At 34.9% G+C, this 19,446-nt stretch overlaps 1 protein-coding gene across 1 annotated transcript in view; it reads right to left on the reverse strand.

Annotated features, from left to right (window-relative positions):
- Positions 1–19,446, reverse strand: part of TAF2 (TAF2 RNA polymerase II, TATA box binding protein (TBP)-associated factor, 150kDa) — a 63,610-nt gene that overhangs the window by 29,666 nt on the left and 14,498 nt on the right. The window contains exons 7-16 of the mRNA XM_009573342.1: positions 19,140–19,324; positions 18,444–18,557; positions 17,037–17,136; positions 15,285–15,370; positions 9,754–9,889; positions 8,090–8,244; positions 5,743–5,857; positions 5,533–5,642; positions 4,679–4,744; positions 2,413–2,665 (exon numbers count right to left, since the gene is read on the reverse strand). Of these exons, the coding sequence (XP_009571637.1) occupies positions 2,413–2,665; positions 4,679–4,744; positions 5,533–5,642; positions 5,743–5,857; positions 8,090–8,244; positions 9,754–9,889; positions 15,285–15,370; positions 17,037–17,136; positions 18,444–18,557; positions 19,140–19,324 (1,320 nt within the window). The remainder of the gene's footprint in view (positions 1–2,412; positions 2,666–4,678; positions 4,745–5,532; positions 5,643–5,742; positions 5,858–8,089; positions 8,245–9,753; positions 9,890–15,284; positions 15,371–17,036; positions 17,137–18,443; positions 18,558–19,139; positions 19,325–19,446) is intronic.

The following is a 19,446-nucleotide window of genomic DNA, read 5'->3' on the forward strand; positions in this document are numbered from 1 at the left end:
CAATAACTCAAGTCTTCAAACTAAAGAATGCAGGTTTAGTTTTTTCTGTAAGCTCCATAACGACTCTTCTTGCAGAGGAAGCTTAATTCCAAAGACTGCTTAGAAACCACGATGATGAACTTAGAACTGCAAATGTGAAGTTTATGTAGCAGTGTAAATAAAACCTAACCCCAAAAATATTATCAAAGGTTACTATATTACAAGATATTCACTATTCCATTAATATTGGGGTGTACGTTTTTTAATATTTTTAAACTCCTACTTATTTTAAGCATTTCATTTTGCAAAATCTATAGATGAACAACAGTATTTTCAAATTAAATCAATAGTAGTTAAATCATCATATTTTCAGTATGGGTTCTGACTCATTTGAATGTCTCTTTAAATACTCACAGAATCCAAGTTTTCTATTTATTCTATTGATACACTATACACTCTGAATTCAATGCATTTGTACATTCCCCCCACCATAATGCAAGTAGCCTGACTTGCATTATGTCTACTTAAAAAGACAGCAGGTACACTCTATTTCTGCATCCTTCAATTCAGTATAGCATAAAAACCTGGCCTAAGACGTAACTATCATGCACAGCTATGAAACTCCTCAATGTCTGGGGAGGGGGGAGTTTGTCTTGTTGCTTTTTTAAACCTTATAGCACATCACCAACACTGCAATGGATCTGAATGGAAAAATCAACCTGCATACTCATGGGAATTAATATTGTGACATTGTTTTCTCCTTTCTCTGTAGGGTTATTTGTAATTAACTACTCAACAAAGTGTGTGTGTGTGCACACACACACACACATCTATTAACTTCTTTATCAATGAGGATTTAATATGTTACCTGGATACTTTATGTCTGAGAGACTGAAGTGCTGTTTTACAATGAAGTATACTGTACATTTATAAAGTGTAGTAAATTCAGTTTTATAATTGCATTATCACCTACCATTTTTCTGTATCAACATGAGTACACCAAAAACGTTTTACAATAGTAACCGCAATCCAGCTAGAAGTGGCAAATCAACAAAAAAGAACCCTCCCCCTAATAAACATGAGGGACTTGGCTTTTTTTCAATAAAGAATACAAATCCTGAATATTTACAAGCTGTGAAAATTAAACTCAGTTAATGACAACACAAAATGATTCTTACTACACCCTGATGTTGGAACTAGTAATACAATATATCACACTTTCCTCCTAGGTAACTTACATAAACATATCTACAACTCTGTCCTGCCATGCTCCTTCACCTTGATTCAATGTCACAGCCATACTTTTTGCTTAGCTTTATAACCTTTTTTCTGTAAGTCAACAACCGTATCTGCAGACCCAAGATTTTTCATACAATTACAACTGAGCAAAGCTGGTTATGATTACCTGCAGCCCAATTGCCTGACAATTCAAAGTAAAGACAGAAAAAACTATTGCATTTAAGCATTGTAACAACTGCTCTTTTAATATTTACCTGTGGAATATACACTTTTAAATATTCCAAATGAATGCATTATGAAACATGCATATTTTAAGTCAGATACTGGCAGTACCAATACTAGCACATACAGTATTACATACACATGGCAGTATTACATCAGTGTTTCATAATATTAAAATACTTTGTCAAAAACATTTCTTGGATTTTGGTTTTCAAAATATGGCCAAAGGATTTATTTCTGTACAGGTACTGAGTTATTCTCAATGGGTACATGGCAGAAAGCAAGCTATATGCCAATAATCTGAACTCTACAAATTGTCAATAAGTATGCCCTTATGTCCATAAAAGTATGTCAATAACATGCCTTTTCAGAAATTCTTATTCTTCCATGTTTCCATCCAGTTGTTTTATAGGGTTCTCTAATTTTCATTCTTAATGCTAATTTTGTGTCTAAACAAAAAAGATCTTCCCTTTTCAAGGCAATTATTTGGGTTTTTAGTATTTAATTGCAGACCAACATGATGTTTATTTTGTGCCCCTGTTCAACCTGAAGCAATATTGAACAGCAATCCGAATTCACTTTAGATACACAGATGAATTTCAGCACTTCAGAGTTCTCAACAGACAGGCCAAGGAACTTCCCAGTAAAATAAAAAAAATACATTTTGGCTCCAAAAAAGATTAAACAAAAGTCTTTTATTTCTGCCACTTAATGAAATCTGGAAAAATCCCTTGTGGTTTTCATGTCTGACATCTCAATTTTGACCATTATGAAAGCCTTCTGCAGTCTCCATTTACAGACTAAAATAATACAGCTTTCCTTTCAAATCAGTCATGTTAAAAATACTTGGCAAATACTTTTAAGAGGCTAAATATCAAGCCAGTTTAAGAACCGTGATGAGTTTTGAGCCATTTTCAAACATCTACAACGTCTAGTGGATTTCTTCCCTTACTCCCATCCACACAACCTCACCTTTGCAAGGCAGAAGCAGGCCAGCATTCTCACTCGGTAGAAACATTGTTCTTGTTCTAGTATATCAGTCAGTGCAAGCCGTGATGCTGGAGTAGGGAACTTTTCCAATGCCAGAATGGCCTCTTCTTGTGCAACGACATCTCTCTCATATCGAAGCTGATACTGCCACATGAAATCAGATTGTTCAAATTCTACCTTCCTCAGTACTGACATATCAGGGTCTATTCTTATCCAGAGCAAAGGGGAATCAGCACTAAGACAGACATGAAAAACATTAATAGTTTACAACATTTCAAGGCTATAGAAATTCAAAAGATGTTCTAACTTGTTATAAGTTATTTTAAAAGTATTTAGACTCAAAGAACCATTAAAGAATCTAAGTTAGAGGGGACTTTTGAAAGTCACCTGGTCCAATCTCCTGCTTCTAGGATGGCAATTCTAGAGCCTCCTGGGGCAATCTGTCCAAACCTCTAATATGTCAAAGTGAGTACAAATGCTTTAGTATTTTTAACCTACAGACCTGAGTTCACAGTAAACTACTGTATAATCTCAATATATTTAATTCTACTTCCTCAGACACCATAACTTTCATAGGTGAGCAGCGCTTTATCACCTTCCACAGTTTAAGACTACCAAAATAAAAACCCAACACAGAAAATCTGGTGGTAACCACCCAGTTTTTTATATATTATTTTTTATCAATAGATGTGAAAAATGTGAAAATGCTTTATAAACACACACATGCTATGATGTTGAAAGCTGATAAGGGTAACCATGCAAATGCACAGAACTGCCAAGCCAAATGACGATAAAAGTGAAAGTATCAACAGACAGGATTAAAGTTTTAGTCCTACAGATAAAATTACTCAGTTGTATTCCACCCAAAGAAGCATTTTATACTTTAGTATTCACACAGCACCATGACTGCAGAAGTCATTTATGGGAGCAACAAACACAAACTATATAATAAAGTGTTTTACTCAGTTTTCCATATAAAATTGGTAACAACAAAATACAGACACGGAATTAGGAGAGAGTTTGGAATGATGAAAAGAGCATCATTATAAATATGATGCGTATTTCTATATGCATTTGTAGAATACCTAGAATTACTGTCAAGATAGTAGCTAGAGAAGAAAGGACAGTGAAAAGAAGAGTCCATACACGGGATTTAGAAGTATTGAAAAGAATGAACATTATCATATGTGTTTGGAGCAGAGGAGTCCAAACTGGACAAAAGAATGACAGCAGATTAGAAAGTTAGCAGATAAACAAAGCGTAAGTGACTTGCATAAAATCATACACCAGTTCAAAGGTAGTTCTAAGAAAATCATTATGGTCTCAGCTCAGTGTAAAGCAATAGCTACCTGAACATAACTGATCAGAACAACTCACAAATATTTATGCTAATTGCTCTTAAATACAATTTTAAAACTATTTATTCATATGTCAACTATCATATAGAAATGATAACAATTACTTGCTCAATTAAAATATCCTTTATAAAATTATTTCTCATCATATTTTAAATGAGGTTGAATTTACAACAGTCTCCAACACTTTTAAGGTGACAAGCAATCTATCCTTCTTCAAAGAGACACCATCAGTTTTCAAGAGCAGATTATTTACTTCTCTCAGCCAGCACAAGGTACCAACACCTTCAGTATTTCTGAGAGCACCACTGGCTCCAACTCAAGGAGGGTAAAGCATGTACTTATATTGACCAAGAATTTGCTTCCAAAGAGCTAAACAGTTCCAACTGAAATTAATGCCAGTATGAATTTCAGTACGAAGCATTTCATCACTTATTTTTCAATCTAAAAGGATTCTTTGGAATTAACCACAGATTTCAGGAACTTGTCTATCTTAGTGCTAGTTAAATGGTCTTCATCGAGGTCCAACAAAAATTGCTCTGACTTTGTTTCAAGCAAATTCTTGTTTACATTTTACCTATAAACTCAGCTGAAAGATATCATTAGAAACGTGTAAGAAAGAATCAAGTAATTTATTCTATCACCTTATCATGCCTGAGATTTTTTTTTTAAAACTGATTATAGTAGTTAACCCATACATTTTACACTTCACCAGCATTTTCTCAGCTACAGAAGAAAAGTCTCAAAGAAGGCAAATAAATGTAGTATAGCCTTGAAATTTGCCAGTCATATAATGAAGTACAACATCACTATCAAATTCTTCAAAATAGATGCTTCGGACAAGGGGAACAAGGCTCAGTCTCACACTGAGAAACTCCAACAAGCTAACTTACTCCATAGCAGAAAGGTCCATGTCCACCTCTTCTCCATTCATCAGTGGAATCTTTTTCTTCTTATTTCTATTAAAAAAGAGAAAATAGAAAAAAAAGGTATTTAAAAAATTACCATACTAGCAAAGATATGTTTATAAATGGAGCTTAAGCCTGCAAAAGTACTCTGTGTATTTCACCACACTGAAAAATAATGCTCTCTCCAGCAAAAAATACTCACAAAGTCGAGTTGTGCATCAGTTTTGTTCAAATAACTATCACCAATACTTTACATCGGTTTAAACTTGACTCCCACCATTTTTACAGTTACACATAAGCCTACAACTCTGAGAAGTAGAGGTCAAAGTAGTTATTCAAAAGCATTAGGAAACTGAGAGAATGTATTCGGGAAGTATGTTACTTTACTCTTCTTGCTTATGAGGTTTGGTGAACAGCCCTGGCACTCTTAACAGAAAAGGAAAACTATGCAAGTGCTTCATTCATGTATCTTCCCTTGAGGTAATCCTCTGGCCTACATTTGTCTTCCCTCTAATTTGTCTTTCCCACTCAAAGGCATTTTGAATAATTTGATTAATTACGGTCTTCATTTAACTTGTTCTATATAAATAAGCTCTTTAATTTACAAAATTTAAGACCTTTACTTGTTATTAAGAACTGCATACAAAATGTAAGATTTCTTGCTGTCCAAAAACAGTAGTAAATTCTATTTTCTCCCCTTATATCACAGGTGAATCTTATTCAGTAAGATTAACAAAATATAAACACAAAATTTAAAAAGCATATGTTTATCATCAATGCACTATGTGTCTTCATATATCCATACTAAAAATACTTGCAGTTTGTATTTTAATTCTTACCTTCTGCTTTTAGAATGGCAAGGTATATCATGTTTAAGACTGTTTTCTTCAATCTGCAATGTATGGTTGAATGATCCGTCAAGTTCTTGCACCGTCACTTTAAGAGGACCCTTCAAGTTCACAAGATTTTGTTATTAACACTAAAATTATGCTTATTAATGTATACATCATACCTGTATGTGTATGTAAAATATGGAAAATTGGCCTTACCACATATTTCTGAGTCCCAGGAGACGTGTAGTCTTGCTTTATTTCCAATTCCAATACATTCCGTTTTCTATTAAATGCAAAGCTACCATAAAATTTTACCACTCCACTCTGATCCCTAACAAGCAGTATAGGAATTCTAGCACACAATGCAGTAGTAATAAACAAACATAATTGTCAATGTTTTCACTCTTTACACTTGCTTTATGCTTCTTTATTCCTAGAATTTTCTATCCCAAGAAAATCAGGAAATGAAAACACTTATGTTAGTTCATGAACTTTTAAAGATTTTTTTTTTCTTTCAACAGTTCTTTAATGTAAAATCATGTATCTTACCGAGAAAAACTGAAGTACAATGAAAATTATCTAGTAAGAAAAAAGTCATTATGAAAAACTATATTGGACCCTACCACATCCAATGTCCTTGGCATGCTCTCAGAGAAAGTAGTTGAGTAAGACTTCAGTAATTTAATATGATTTGTTTTACTATATATTTCAGTTAAATAAAACTCAGGGGAAAACACAGACAGCTTCTCTTTTTTATCCACGCTACATTTAATTCAATTATTTTATTGCAGTTTTTCAAACTGGGTCATTGTAAGCGTGTGTGTGTGTGTATGTGTGCGTGCGTGTGTGTTCACATATACATGAGAGTATACAATATGGCTGATAAAAAGTTATGATCTCACTCCGCATTTTTATCCCAGGCAACAATTTCTTCAAGTCAACTGTTTCTGTGAATAACTTCATCATTCATTATTTGTATGACAGCCATTACTACACTTCACTTCTAGTAAAGCTAAAACACCAGAAGCATTTTAGTGTAGTGCATGCTCCCAACAAGTCTCTGACAATGTAAGACAAAAGCAGGTAAGGAAAACCTGTTCTTTCATGCCCTGATTTTTAAGGGAGGAGATGCCAGATTCAAAGAGGCTCCTTATTGTACATGCATTATTAATTTTTCTCCCAAAATATGGTCATTTGGCTAGATACCTCAGACTGGTTCTGTTCACAGAGGCTGGCTTCATAAAAGTCTGTGACTTTGTCATCATGTAGAACTTAAGGCATTTTTAGTGGTTTCTTCAGCACAAGGTTTAAACTCAGCATCAACACAGCACTCATTAATAGCATAAGATATTGCTAGTTAACAGTAATATGATTTCCTCCCAAACAATACAAAGACCGGCTGTGGTCTTACAAGGTAGAAAATCTGCTATCACAAATGCAACAGTGTTTGAAGCATGGTAGGGAGGTTGCAACCATAGGATTAAACACCAGTTACAGTCAACAGGATCAGCCTTGGGGCCAAATTCCAGAGAAGCTGAAAAATCCCCAAATCTGAGAGTTACAATTCTTCCTTTCTTACAGAACAGACGTAGCTAAGATTCAGCCAACTCAGATAGTAATGCTGACATTTAGGTACAGCTGTAGTGTGAATATATGTACATATAGAACCCCTAATTTCCTCAAGTGCTGGGCACAGCAAAGTATAGAAATTAGAATAATGTGTATTTATACTTTATGAATACTATTGATGCAGATAAAATACCAACTTCTCATATTATTCTATAAATATTAATTATACAGTGTTTTTTAGTTAGATATTGAGATGCATGGACATTATTAAGTCAGCTCAAATAAATAATGTCTAAATATAAACACCTACTTTTGTTTTCTGTTAGAACTGTAAGGTATGGTTTTACTGCAGTCACGTATGATTTTAGGCTGCAGTCACGTTAATTAAAACTACCAATTAAACCTGTTAAATAGAGCAAATTCAAATTTACCCTCATATCCATCCAAAATAAGAAATCCTATTTCTTGACTAATATCACTGAAATTTGAAGAATCAACACACAAAGGTTTCTTTTACCTGAAATTGTAATATTAACACAAGCTACCAAGCTATTAAAAGTTAGTGTATTTTAAACTATCAACCTGTGCTTTAGGTTACTTATTTCATGGTGATTTACTGGAAATCACATCTTAAAATGCACCAGACTATAGCATTTTCCATGTCAGACTTCAGCATATTTCTATGGGCAGTGTCCTCTGGAATCCCTTTAGTGTAATTTGGCCTTAAATTCCAGCAGAGTTTTTGTGCTTCTTTCAAAGTAAAAGTTAAAATCATGAAATCCCTTCTAGTAAAGAACACCCAAAAAAGCTAGCATACTCTAAATGACTATGAAAGGAGTGCGAACCTGTGGCTCATATCTATTTCTATTCTAAAGAATAATGTACTTTTAAGCAAAGATATTTCATACCTTTCTTCACATTCCTTTAATAGTGCCAATTAAAAAACAAATTCATTCTCTATATTAACAATCCAGACCAAGAATAAAAAGGATACACCCACTGCTTTATTAAAGGTTGGATGTCTTTGCCAGAGACATTTGAGATAGATTTCAAAAACCCAGATGTGGAAACCAACATCTGACTCCACATGTGTGACTGGAACTTCTGAGATGAAGCAGTGCTGGCCAGACTCAACAACTTGTTGAAAACCTAAAATGATAAAAAGTTATTACTTTCATTAAATACTTCAATATATAAAATAAGCTTTTCTGTTTAATTGCAGCTGAATTGCAACCAAAGGCCAATAAAATCATTCCCTGATAACTGGCCTCAAAGAAAGTCTTTCAAAATAAAGACATTTCAGAAAATTATTTCCTTGTCCATATCAGAAATTGTGATTTGCAGACATAAAATCACACATAAAGTGTGATTTTGCAGACATAAAGGCAAACCATCCACAATGTTGAGAAAAGCTCTGAACCCCCAGCTTCTTAACGTGAGAAATGCTTAATGGTAACAAAATTAAACTAAAAATGTCTTCTTTGCTCATCACTGCTACAGGTGCAACTTATCATGCAGCTTTTTAACAAGCAGAGTTGAATTCAAAGTGGAATATATAAACACTTTTTGGCATCTGTTTTCTAGTTCTAAGCACCTCTATACTTCAAAACCATGTAATTTGTGAGGTTAGTCACTGCAAGCAGGTGTGGCCTTTACTTACTAAATTATAATGCAGAGGGTAAAGGGTGTGTTTTTAATCAATTCTTTCCACCTGAGCTTCTTCAAATAACCAACATCCTCAAAGTTACATATACATACACAAAACCCATTAAAAGACCATCAGCTTTCAAAAATTATCTACAGTAAAACAGATCACGGACTATATCTGCTTTTTAGAAATAAAACAGTCATCAAGTTCTCTGCTTTGCTATTCTTTTTTAAAAATTGCAAAGAATAATTAAAATTATGTAAGGAAAGCTTTAAAAAAGGTGCAGCTGCTGTATTTTCAACCTGACAACTGCTTATAATAGCTCTAGCACAAGCACATACATGTTATCCTTCAAAAAAACCCCAAATCAACCAACCAACCAAACAACAAAAAATCATCCAAAAACCTGAAGTTGATAGGAAAAGGTATCACTCAGTTTCTAACTGGGTGTTTGTTTACAGCACCCTATCTTTTTTAAGGCATGTCACAAAACATATTCAGTAAAGAAGAAAAACTACAACTCTGCAGACGTTTAGCATTTTGGAATAAAATTACAATCTTCTATTCAACTGCTTCTTCTAATATGAAGATCTATGCTCCCTTTAGCACTGAAAACTTTATACAGTGGAGAGAGCAGAAGCTGGATTCTCATTTCTTTCATTATTTATAATTTGATTAGATTAGCTCACAGCAACACCAGTTAGAATAAGTAAAACAGGTCCTCGGTGTTAAAAACCAATCACAATAAACCAAAGCAATGAAATACCTTAACATTAAAGAGAATATGCAATATATAAAAAGTATTACAAGTTATGTATAAGAATAATAGCTAACCTTATCATAACACAAATGACCTACATTTTATGTTTGCTCTATCCTGCTAAAACTGAAAATACAAATGGAATCCTATGATGACCTGTTTTGCTCTTTCTTAAATGCCATTTAATGGATAGAAATGCACCTAAAGAGAAAAAGTTGTCTATATTCCACATAATCATTTAAATACCTACCTGTAACATGAACTCCATGCTAATCCTGTTCTCAATCAGTCTCATAACAAGATGTGCTTTACACTGGAACATAGTGTAATATTCCCAGGACAGTGTATGAGGGTGTTTGATAGAAAAATGCAAATGTGATGCAGGGCTGAAAAATAAAAATAAAAAACCCCCAACTCTTTATTTTGCATTTTATGGAATGAAACTTGAAATATAACTTGGCAACCAAAATTATAGTTGCACCAACAATTATTTAGGATCTCTTCTACTACTTTAAAGTTATAAATTATGGCATGCTAAAATGACTGCATCCTTGTACAGAAAGGTGACATGGGTGTATGTACCTGGCATACAGCAGGTACTGTATAGAGAATAATGACAGGTAATACAAGCTGTGTATTACTGTAAAGACAGTGGTAGCAGTAGCAACCAGAGCAAGGAATCTGTGACTTGAGTCTGGAAATTAATCATGAATTGACATTCCCCCTGCTCCACTTCCATTTCAAAGTGATCGTACATAGTGAATATTTTATATTTAAATAAATAATTGTTGCAATTAAAGAAAAGTAAGAGTTTTAAAATTCACAGCAGACTTTCATGTGATGAGCCAAAGGAATTGCTTGGCTTTTATTTTAGTTAGCAACTTTATGCTTTCAATACTTGGGCAAACTGATATCTTCTAAATCAGATAACATGCCAAGGAAGACTAGGCAGAGTGCATCATGTTACAGCTGCCACACTGTTTCCATAACTTGAACTATCTGTGGTGCTCCTTCACACATACCCTTTATGTCTATAAGCAAAATATTTTAAATGGTTTAATTTCATTCCATATCAGAAGACAAACAAATGGTGAAACCCTGAAACTTTTAAAAACAGAACTGATTTCTGGATAGCCTTCGTGGCTCTACAGCAATAAAACACCAAAAGACTTAATTTTGATGAGCTTTAAAATTAATTTTCTCCACCAAGTTTTGCATTTCAGAACACAAACATTCTGACCTACAGCCCAGTTTCAAAGTAGAAGAGTAGCTGTAACACTGTAACTCTTGAGAAAAATAAGACCTTTTTGCCACCTTTCAATTATTTGAAAAGTGGAGATAATTAGAAGTCTAACTTTATTGATGAACCAAGTCTGTGGCAACTGTATTTTGTTGTTCTATGTTTTTTCTTTCAGTTCTTTTCACAGGACATTTGAGTTTTCCATGAATGAATAACAAACATCTTAAGAAACTGGACCCACACCATGTCAGGCCAACTTCTTCAGAAGTGGGAATCCAAACTCATTTTATGCTGGTTGGTGAAGAATCATAAATTGGCCATTGCAACATAGAAAATGCCAGCAAATTAAAATTTCTCGCCTCGAAATTGGATTCTTCCCCTGTGAGTCTCGCTTATAGATAATCTAACTAAACCATTTCCAGATGGACCAGGCACCTGATTTGTCCAAAGACTTTAGAAGAAGACACTGCAAGACAGAATTAAATAATTCATGAATTGTAATGATCAAAGATAAGCGCTATGAACCTGATCTTTCATGCCAGCTACCTCAGGAAAAGACTGGTCTTCCAGAACCTTCAAAGACCTATTAAACAGACCATTTTTACTTTGACCAATCTTTCCATGCAGTTGAAAAACATATGCCAGCAAGAAGCATTCTACCAGGACAGGACCAGCACTTAGCTCCTTATCTGCAGCCCTTAAGACTTCAGAAGATGGCAAGGTAGCTGCCATACCTTAATATTTTTTTCCATCCTTCTATTTACTGGGAGACTCCCTTGACTTTACTCATGAATGTTTAACATCTTAAGAAGACACAAAAAGAAAAGTATTTCTAAATTTAAGCAAGTACTACGCTTCTTAAGTATACTGAGTATATGAATAAGAAGGTACTTAGGTTTATTACTTGCTGTTTCTAGTTGATAGGCAATTGCTAAAGTTCTCCTTATCAAAATTGTCCTGTTAGTTTGGATATTCTCTATTCCACGGTAGGGAAGGGTTAGCAACCATGAAGGAATTGAAATGCAAGGAGGAAACTGAGGTTGTGGCTCAGACATTATATAATAATTTGGTCTAAGTATAAAACTATTTATCCAGCTTCAAATTATACAGTTGATTGACTTTGGTAAAATTCTTTTCTTGAAAATTAAAACCAAGCCAGGACCCACATTCTTGGCCTTCTTAAATTTACTAAGCATTCATTGATTTTGGTACTGGTTACATTATTTAACTGCAAATCAAAACTGAGACAAGTTTGCATTTGACAGTTAGGTTTTGTAGTTCATTTGATATTAATACATTTCTTCTGATCATATTTTTCTTCAATCACTATACTTCTAAGACTTATATTGAATTGGCACCAAATGAGAATTAAAATTAGCAATATGGACCTAGAACCTTTGTCAAAATGAAAATTGAACTAGCTCTTCCATGGAAATTTGTAATGCTCATGCTCTCGAACACACTCCGGTTATTCAACATAAACCTGTCACTATGCTTCTTCCATTTGAAAGACATATATTTATAAATTTCTTGAGTTTTTAACTTTTACAACAGGGTGGTAACAGCACAATCAAAGACTGAAGAGAACCACAATCTGAGAGGGGAGAACACAAAATGAAAACATAACACGCAAAGCTTTGTTTTGAAGCTTTCATCCATACAGCAGTTAACCTGCAGTTTCCTTTCTTTCATTTTCCCAAGCTCTGGGATTTTTTCTTTTAAAATAAGTGCTCTGGAGAGCAGTGTTTGTGTTTCACCAGACATAAACAGGAAGAATCTGTAAGACATTTCTTTCGCACAGAAATTAATTCATGTGTCTAAAAAGTTTTTTTTTTTCCCCAATTATTTCTTTCCTTATTCTACTCCTAATTTAGTTGAAAAATGAGATTATTAATTAACCTTTTTTTTTCTTCATATTATTATTATTTGGGACTGCTGTAATGGAAATATGCTTGGCAGGAAACCATATCATAACAACCAGAACAAAGAAATGCAAAAAATATATTGGAGAGAAATATTCTAGACATCATTATGAAAATACCTCCCTAAATACAAATAATTTCCTAGAGTCAGGAACGTATACTTAATTTACATACAAGGGAACTTTACAGTCTACAAGAAACAGCAATTTATATTTAAGTGATGTTATGATTATTATTAACAAGCTGTAATACAATGAAGAAGTGAAATAGCTGTAGAAACACAGAGTGTCTAACAGTGATACATCACATAGAGGAAACATACATTTAAGAGCATTAGAACAGGATTTTGTCAATTATTGGTGTCCAAATCTACAATAAATACAATAAAACTAATAAAATTAATAGTTACAAAGACACTTCTATTTTAGTGAATTTCCTTTATTAAAAATGTGCCCTTTTTCTGTAGTTTCATCCGATCCTATTAATCTGAATTTAGTTTCTCTGTATAGGAGAGTATGTTGCCAAATTGTAATGCTGCCAATTAAAAAGTCTGCCAAGACCTAATTCAGTACTCCAAATTTTCCTTAAAAAAAGACATCATCACCAACAGGATGCCTAAAATGACTGCAGCTAGCTGTAACTTGCTTTTCAGAGGTATACGTAACAAAAGCATCTAGGTACCTGGTCTGCTTCACTACTTGAAAGAACAGGACAGTGAACTAAATCAAAATCCATCATGAGCAGGCAAGGAAAACTGAGTAATGGCTTGGCATGCATACACATACACAAGCTGCATCTGTGATTGTCAACATCCAGAAGACATGGCAGTTGTTGAGGATTCACCTGGCTGGGAAACTAGCCAGTATGTCCTATTCCTGATTTCAGAAAACACTTTCTTCTTTTTTCATCTCTCAAAAAAAGATCATTACTCAAATTTTAAAGTTATTTATATACTAGTGTCCTGGTTTCGGCTGGGATAGGGTTAGATTTCTTCCTAGTGCTGTGTTTTGGATTTAGTATGAGGAGAATGTTGATAGCAACAACTGAAAACATCAGTGTGTTAAGTACCCTCCTAGTCCAAGGACAGCTCCCATGCCTACTGACTGGGCTAGGTACACAAGATGGGAGGGAACGTAATCAGGACAGCTGGCCCAGCTGGCCAACGGGGTATTCCATACCATGTGACATCATGCTCAGTATATGAATGGTAGGTGTGATCCAGGAAGTACCGATCGCTACTTGGTTATCGGTCAGCGCGGGTGGTGAGCAATTGCATTGTGCATCACTCATTTTGTATATTCTATCGTTATTATTATTTTCCCTTTTCTGGAGACAGGATGGGACACTTTCTCCCAATTGTTCATCTTCTCTTCCATATCTTCAGAAACTCCTTTTTCTTCCATCCTCTTCCCAAAGATGTCCACAATATTCCCCAAGAATTTTGAATATCCTTGGGATGTTCAAACAAGCGTATTCATATTGCTATGTCTCCTGAATGTGGTTCAGGCCTTGTTTAGGGTTAAACAACTATTCAGGAATACTGTCCAGAGATCAACCCTCAGCAACAAGAAAAAAGGGAGGGTGAACAGTGGTGCCTCGTCAGGGCGGGCGGAGCGGTGGGTCCCGGGGGTGGCAGGCAGCGGGAGATCAACGCCGGCAACAGACACGGTGGCTGCTCAAACCCCCACCCTAGCTAAATCCAGAGCTTTAATTTTAAATGAACAAAACCTGGATTTGCACACACTCAAAAGCAAGAGAACCACTGCTGCACACAATTTAGGTTGTATTTTCATAACACAGGGCCTTCTGCTGTGGTAAAGACTTAAGAAATTCACATATTCTCCCACTCCACCTGCACATGTTCAACCTCACAGTTTTGCACATGCTGCTCATGAGTTTCCAAAGAGCAACTCTTTGTGAGGCTGTGTCATAACTAGATTAATTTATCCAAGAAAAGAAAAACCCCACAAAAGGTTGAAACCTGGATCAACTTAGTGATCTGGCTCCTAGTAATATTATTCTGCCTCCATAGGTTAGCACTACTCAGTGGGTAGTACAGGAGTATCACAAAAGAAGTAAAGGGAAAATTCCTAAGCTAGCAATACTGAAGCTACAGTTATTGGGAAAATACAAACCCAGCCAGTTCACAGTTACCAATGGTACTTCACAGGTGACTGATGTTTTTTTTTTTTTTTTCCAATTGATAAGAAATCTCAGTATAAGATTGCAAGGTGGTAACTGAGAGTGGAAAGAAAAAGAGCAAAGAAAAAGAAAACCGATGATACTGTAAAAGGCCTAAAGATTACTAACCACGCCAGAAATAGCTCAGGTCAAAATTCTGGCTCCATATGCTCTCTCATCCTCTTACTAAAAAGTAATTTTATAACAGCATTAAAAACATTCATTATACTTAATTCCCTTCAACATTTAAAGTGAAAGAAAAATAAAACAACAGTGATACAATATACTCAAGATGTACTTTATGAGACTGGTAATACATGCCTTGCGCAGCTGAAGTTCTTCAGCCTTTGGCCTTGTGCTACACAACACACCCAAGGCATATATTAATGGCCCCATAAAAACATACCCTGTAGTGACTTGCGGCTTAAATAAACATACTTGTCTTTCTCTTTTCCTCCTCCGAATATTGGATGCAGTAGAACTCCACCAGTCTTCAGTTCATATGCCACTATTTGATCTAACTCCTAAAAAAGTACAACATACGTAAGCAAGCATAATTTTGAGAAGTAGAGAAATTATTTAAAGATGACAGGAAAGCTTTTCATGTCATTGTTCAAGCCATACCTCCTAATTAAACTTGTTTACAAACACAAAGAGCATTTTAAAATCAGGGATGCTCCTCAGCATAGCAAACAATAATAAAACAGTAGAAATTAGCAGTTCTGGGTCCGGATTGTGGGTCAACCCACAACAATATGTAACTACAATATATCTAAAGAGTATTATTTTTCAATAAATAAGTTGTTTTTGACCAAACGAAATAAAAGTGATCACCATTTCCTTGCAGTGGAAAGTAATACTGGGTATACCTACACAGCAGACTGCAGCATACAGAAGCTCACCTTGACCCATGCCCAAGCCAGACAGAAGCCGGCTCTGAACTGGAACATGAGTTTGAATTTGTGTGGTGCTGTGCCCATGTTAACAAGCACACTTCAAGGCAGGATGTTTGCATGGGCTTACTATCACCCAACAGTCAACATGGCTTTTGAATCAGATTGGGTCAGCTTGAGCATAGGGAGAGTGAATTTATGTCTGTCTGCAACCCAATGTTAGTCAAGGAATTTCCAAATGTTGATATGTATTGATATTTATTGATTCATATCAACTCACACACTTTCATATATTCATCATACATTCAAAGCAGTAAGGGCAGAACTGGAGGCTGTGACAGCAGCACCTCTTAGTTCTATGTGGAACCACTTAACTAACTCATAGGGAAGAACATAAGCAACTAATATCCAGAAGGAACTTCTGCTGCACGCAGCAGTGAACTCTCAGGTAGACCTTCACCCAGTTCTACTGTTCTCTATACCACCCGCACCTTTAGCACAGACAGCACATGACTGGTGAGCTGAATGTATGTTAGGCAGGTAAGGATATGGTATTGGATCCCCATGTGAGTAAGGGATGTAAATGGAGCCCGTGAGGTTAGTAATCTAGCTTTTGGAAGAGGAAGGGTAAGAGAATGTGATGAGAGAAAGAAGATATACACATCTTTCTGTGAAAGAATATTACTGGCAAAGAATGAAGAGTCACTGCTGCTACCACTAAGCAAGTACCTGTCTCAAAGCATTACATTTGGAAATGTGAGGTATAGACAGAAATTTTTTTTCCAAGAAAGGAAATCCCTTCAACAGGGATTTTTTACTGTTCCATTATTTCATTTAGTATTTAAATGATACTAAAAGATACCTGATCCACTATTGATCCAAGCTAACACTGGAGCCCTTCTGAGCTATATGGATGGCCATCACAGTATAACAAATTCACCAAATATACCTCCTTATGAATTCCATATTCTATTCTAAATATTTTAAAAAGTACAATCTTTTTTTACTTTTTCTTTCTGTTTTTGTGCAAAAGCCCAAATAAAAAGAGGAAAACTAATTGCACAAAGAGACAATGAAAATTATTATTCATAAGGCAGTCAAAGAAACGTATTTGGTTAACATGTTTGATGTTTTTCGTTGCAGCAAGTGGTAAAAATATTTTAGCTCTAAGTTTTGTCACTACTAAACATTTTTTTAGATTGCAGTGCAAAACTATATTATATTCTGGTTTTATATTGCATCTTCTTTGATGTAAAATGTCTGAAAGATATAGAAAATACTACTATTATGTTGTTACCTGTTTAATCCAGTGGCGATACTCATTAACACCAAAGGTTTTTTTCATCCAAAGGCCATAAATATAACCAGAGATTCCCTTTAGCACCCATTCATCTGACCTATAATAAGACAGAAGCATGAATTACAGCACTTCAGAAGGTATTTTGTAAGGAGTGGTATTTTTGACCAGCTCAAAATAGCCACAAATTTCAGCAGGTTATATAACTTCTCTAAGTTAATAGGAGTCTGATGAGCTGCGAACCAATTTATGTAACTTGGCACTTGGACGGGACCGATGAAACTGAAAAACCAGTGAAAACTGAACTTTTACCACAGAAACCCAGATTAAAATATAAACCCAAACTATTTTAGCTGAATCAGTAACAATAAAACAGAGGAAATGGACACTAAAGTTAAAACAACTGCTAATCTATACGATTGTAATTTCTTCATAAACATTTCAATGCAATACAAAAGATTTGAACAGCAGGTAGACAAAATACCTATCTCAATTTGGTGGACACCCATTTAAACACCTCTTTTGAGAGTTATGCTCTAAGAGAGAAAAATATGGACAGAAACTACAAAATGATCATGAAATAGAATTCTAAACATAAGAATGACATACAGAGTATGATGAAGTGAATAAAATAAAGACACAAACAAACGGAGTCATTATGAGGGAGGAAAAGATTGTCTTCACAATGGAAATAGACTAGAAATAAGGAAGTGAGCAAGAGAAATTATAATAGTACAAACATAAATTTAAAACCATGTTGGTTTCTTTTTTTTTTTAAGCCAAGGATACTCTGGGACATACACTTTTGCCATGAAAAAGGTAATGGGCTCCTTGTCCCTGATACATAAAGTGTATGCAAAAGGTTTTAAAATAAACACTGATCAGAACTGCAAGAGCCAGTTGCGGGAGATTTTCTGAGGGATGGAGTTATAGACAGCTTACCACCCCAATAAATTTGCCCATTTGTCACCAATTTCTGCATTCTCCTCCCCGAACTTGTTTGTAATTTATTAGTTCTGTGCTCCACAAGTACCTCCCATGCAGGCTACACTTCTTCACCCAAAATATCTGACAGAAATTTACTGATCATACAAAAGAGTCTCCTCTCTGAATTTCCAGGTGCCAAAGTACACTACAACATTCAGTAGCAACAATTTCTGAGAGAAGACATGTTCAATCTCTACAGTCTTTGGACTCTTTATATCTCACATTCCCCTCTCAAACAGAAAAAAAAAATCTCATGGATTTTCATTTATTGGTTTTATTATTCTTCCTTTTTTTTTTTTCCCCCTTTCTTCTACAGTTACTGTTTCATTTATTCTTCCAATAAAATGCAACATGCAAATTAAAATTTCAGTTTCCTAGATTTTCCCCATTTTCTAGAGAGTACAATGGTAAAATACTTACCAGGACATTCTGGATATAAAACATCCAAAGAACTGCTGGGCAAGGGCTTGTGCTAAGCACCTCCTTGTCAGTGGAGTTTCATCTATGATCATTGCGCTGTGTAAGAGATTTGTGCTGGACCCCCATAAAAAGAAAATAACACAATATGAGCACAAGCTCCAAAGAAACAAAATAGAGACCTTGCTTTAAAAGCCAAAACAAGTAAAATAAAATAATTCCTTCACTGGTTTTCCAATAATATAGTAACATCTTTTTTTTAATACCCTTAATCCAAGCAGATCTCCTGCTATTATTGTCTATATACAACTTTCTGTGTAGAGCCAAAGTAGTTTGTTTTAACTGCTGAAACGCTTTTGGATTCCTGGTATCCTATCCCAGCTGAAGAAAAATAAAACGTAATCAAACTTCTGCACTTAATTTGATCTTAAATATTTCATGCATGGTGTTTCTAATTCAGAAAGAAAACCACTGCCAATTTTTTTCTTAAAGAAGATACAAATACAACATCTTTATAACAGATAAAATTGGAAATGGTGTTAAAAACCTATAATGTCAACAAAAGACAGCCTTTTCAAACTAGAGAGCCTAAAACTCATGCTATAAAAATAATAAGAGCTTCACATATTTCTCAATAGTCTTGGATCTAGAGCTTCTAAGCCTGTGGATTTAGAAGGCGTAATCTTCTCAAATACTTACCTGAAAATACTCATGGATGCATAAGCAGCTACTTCAACATAAGCTTCATCTATAAAAACAGTTTTGAAACAGGAGTACGGATAGCGGCAGGTAAGAATCTCCTCATAAAATTCAAACACTTCATGAAGGTATGACGTGGTATGTTTGAGCAATGGGAGAAGTTGTGGTAAGCAAAAGTGAGTCACCTACAAACAAAGGAAAATTTGGTACAAGACCAACGAATATATTTAAATCCATAAATATCAAGTATATTACATAACAGAAGAAAACCCCACAACACAACAAAAACATAGCTGCTGTAAATTTA

Source organism: Fulmarus glacialis, unplaced genomic scaffold (genome assembly GCF_000690835.1).
Source record: "Fulmarus glacialis isolate BGI_N327 unplaced genomic scaffold, ASM69083v1 scaffold5922, whole genome shotgun sequence".
In the NCBI taxonomy this organism is placed as follows: domain Eukaryota; kingdom Metazoa; phylum Chordata; class Aves; order Procellariiformes; family Procellariidae; genus Fulmarus; species Fulmarus glacialis.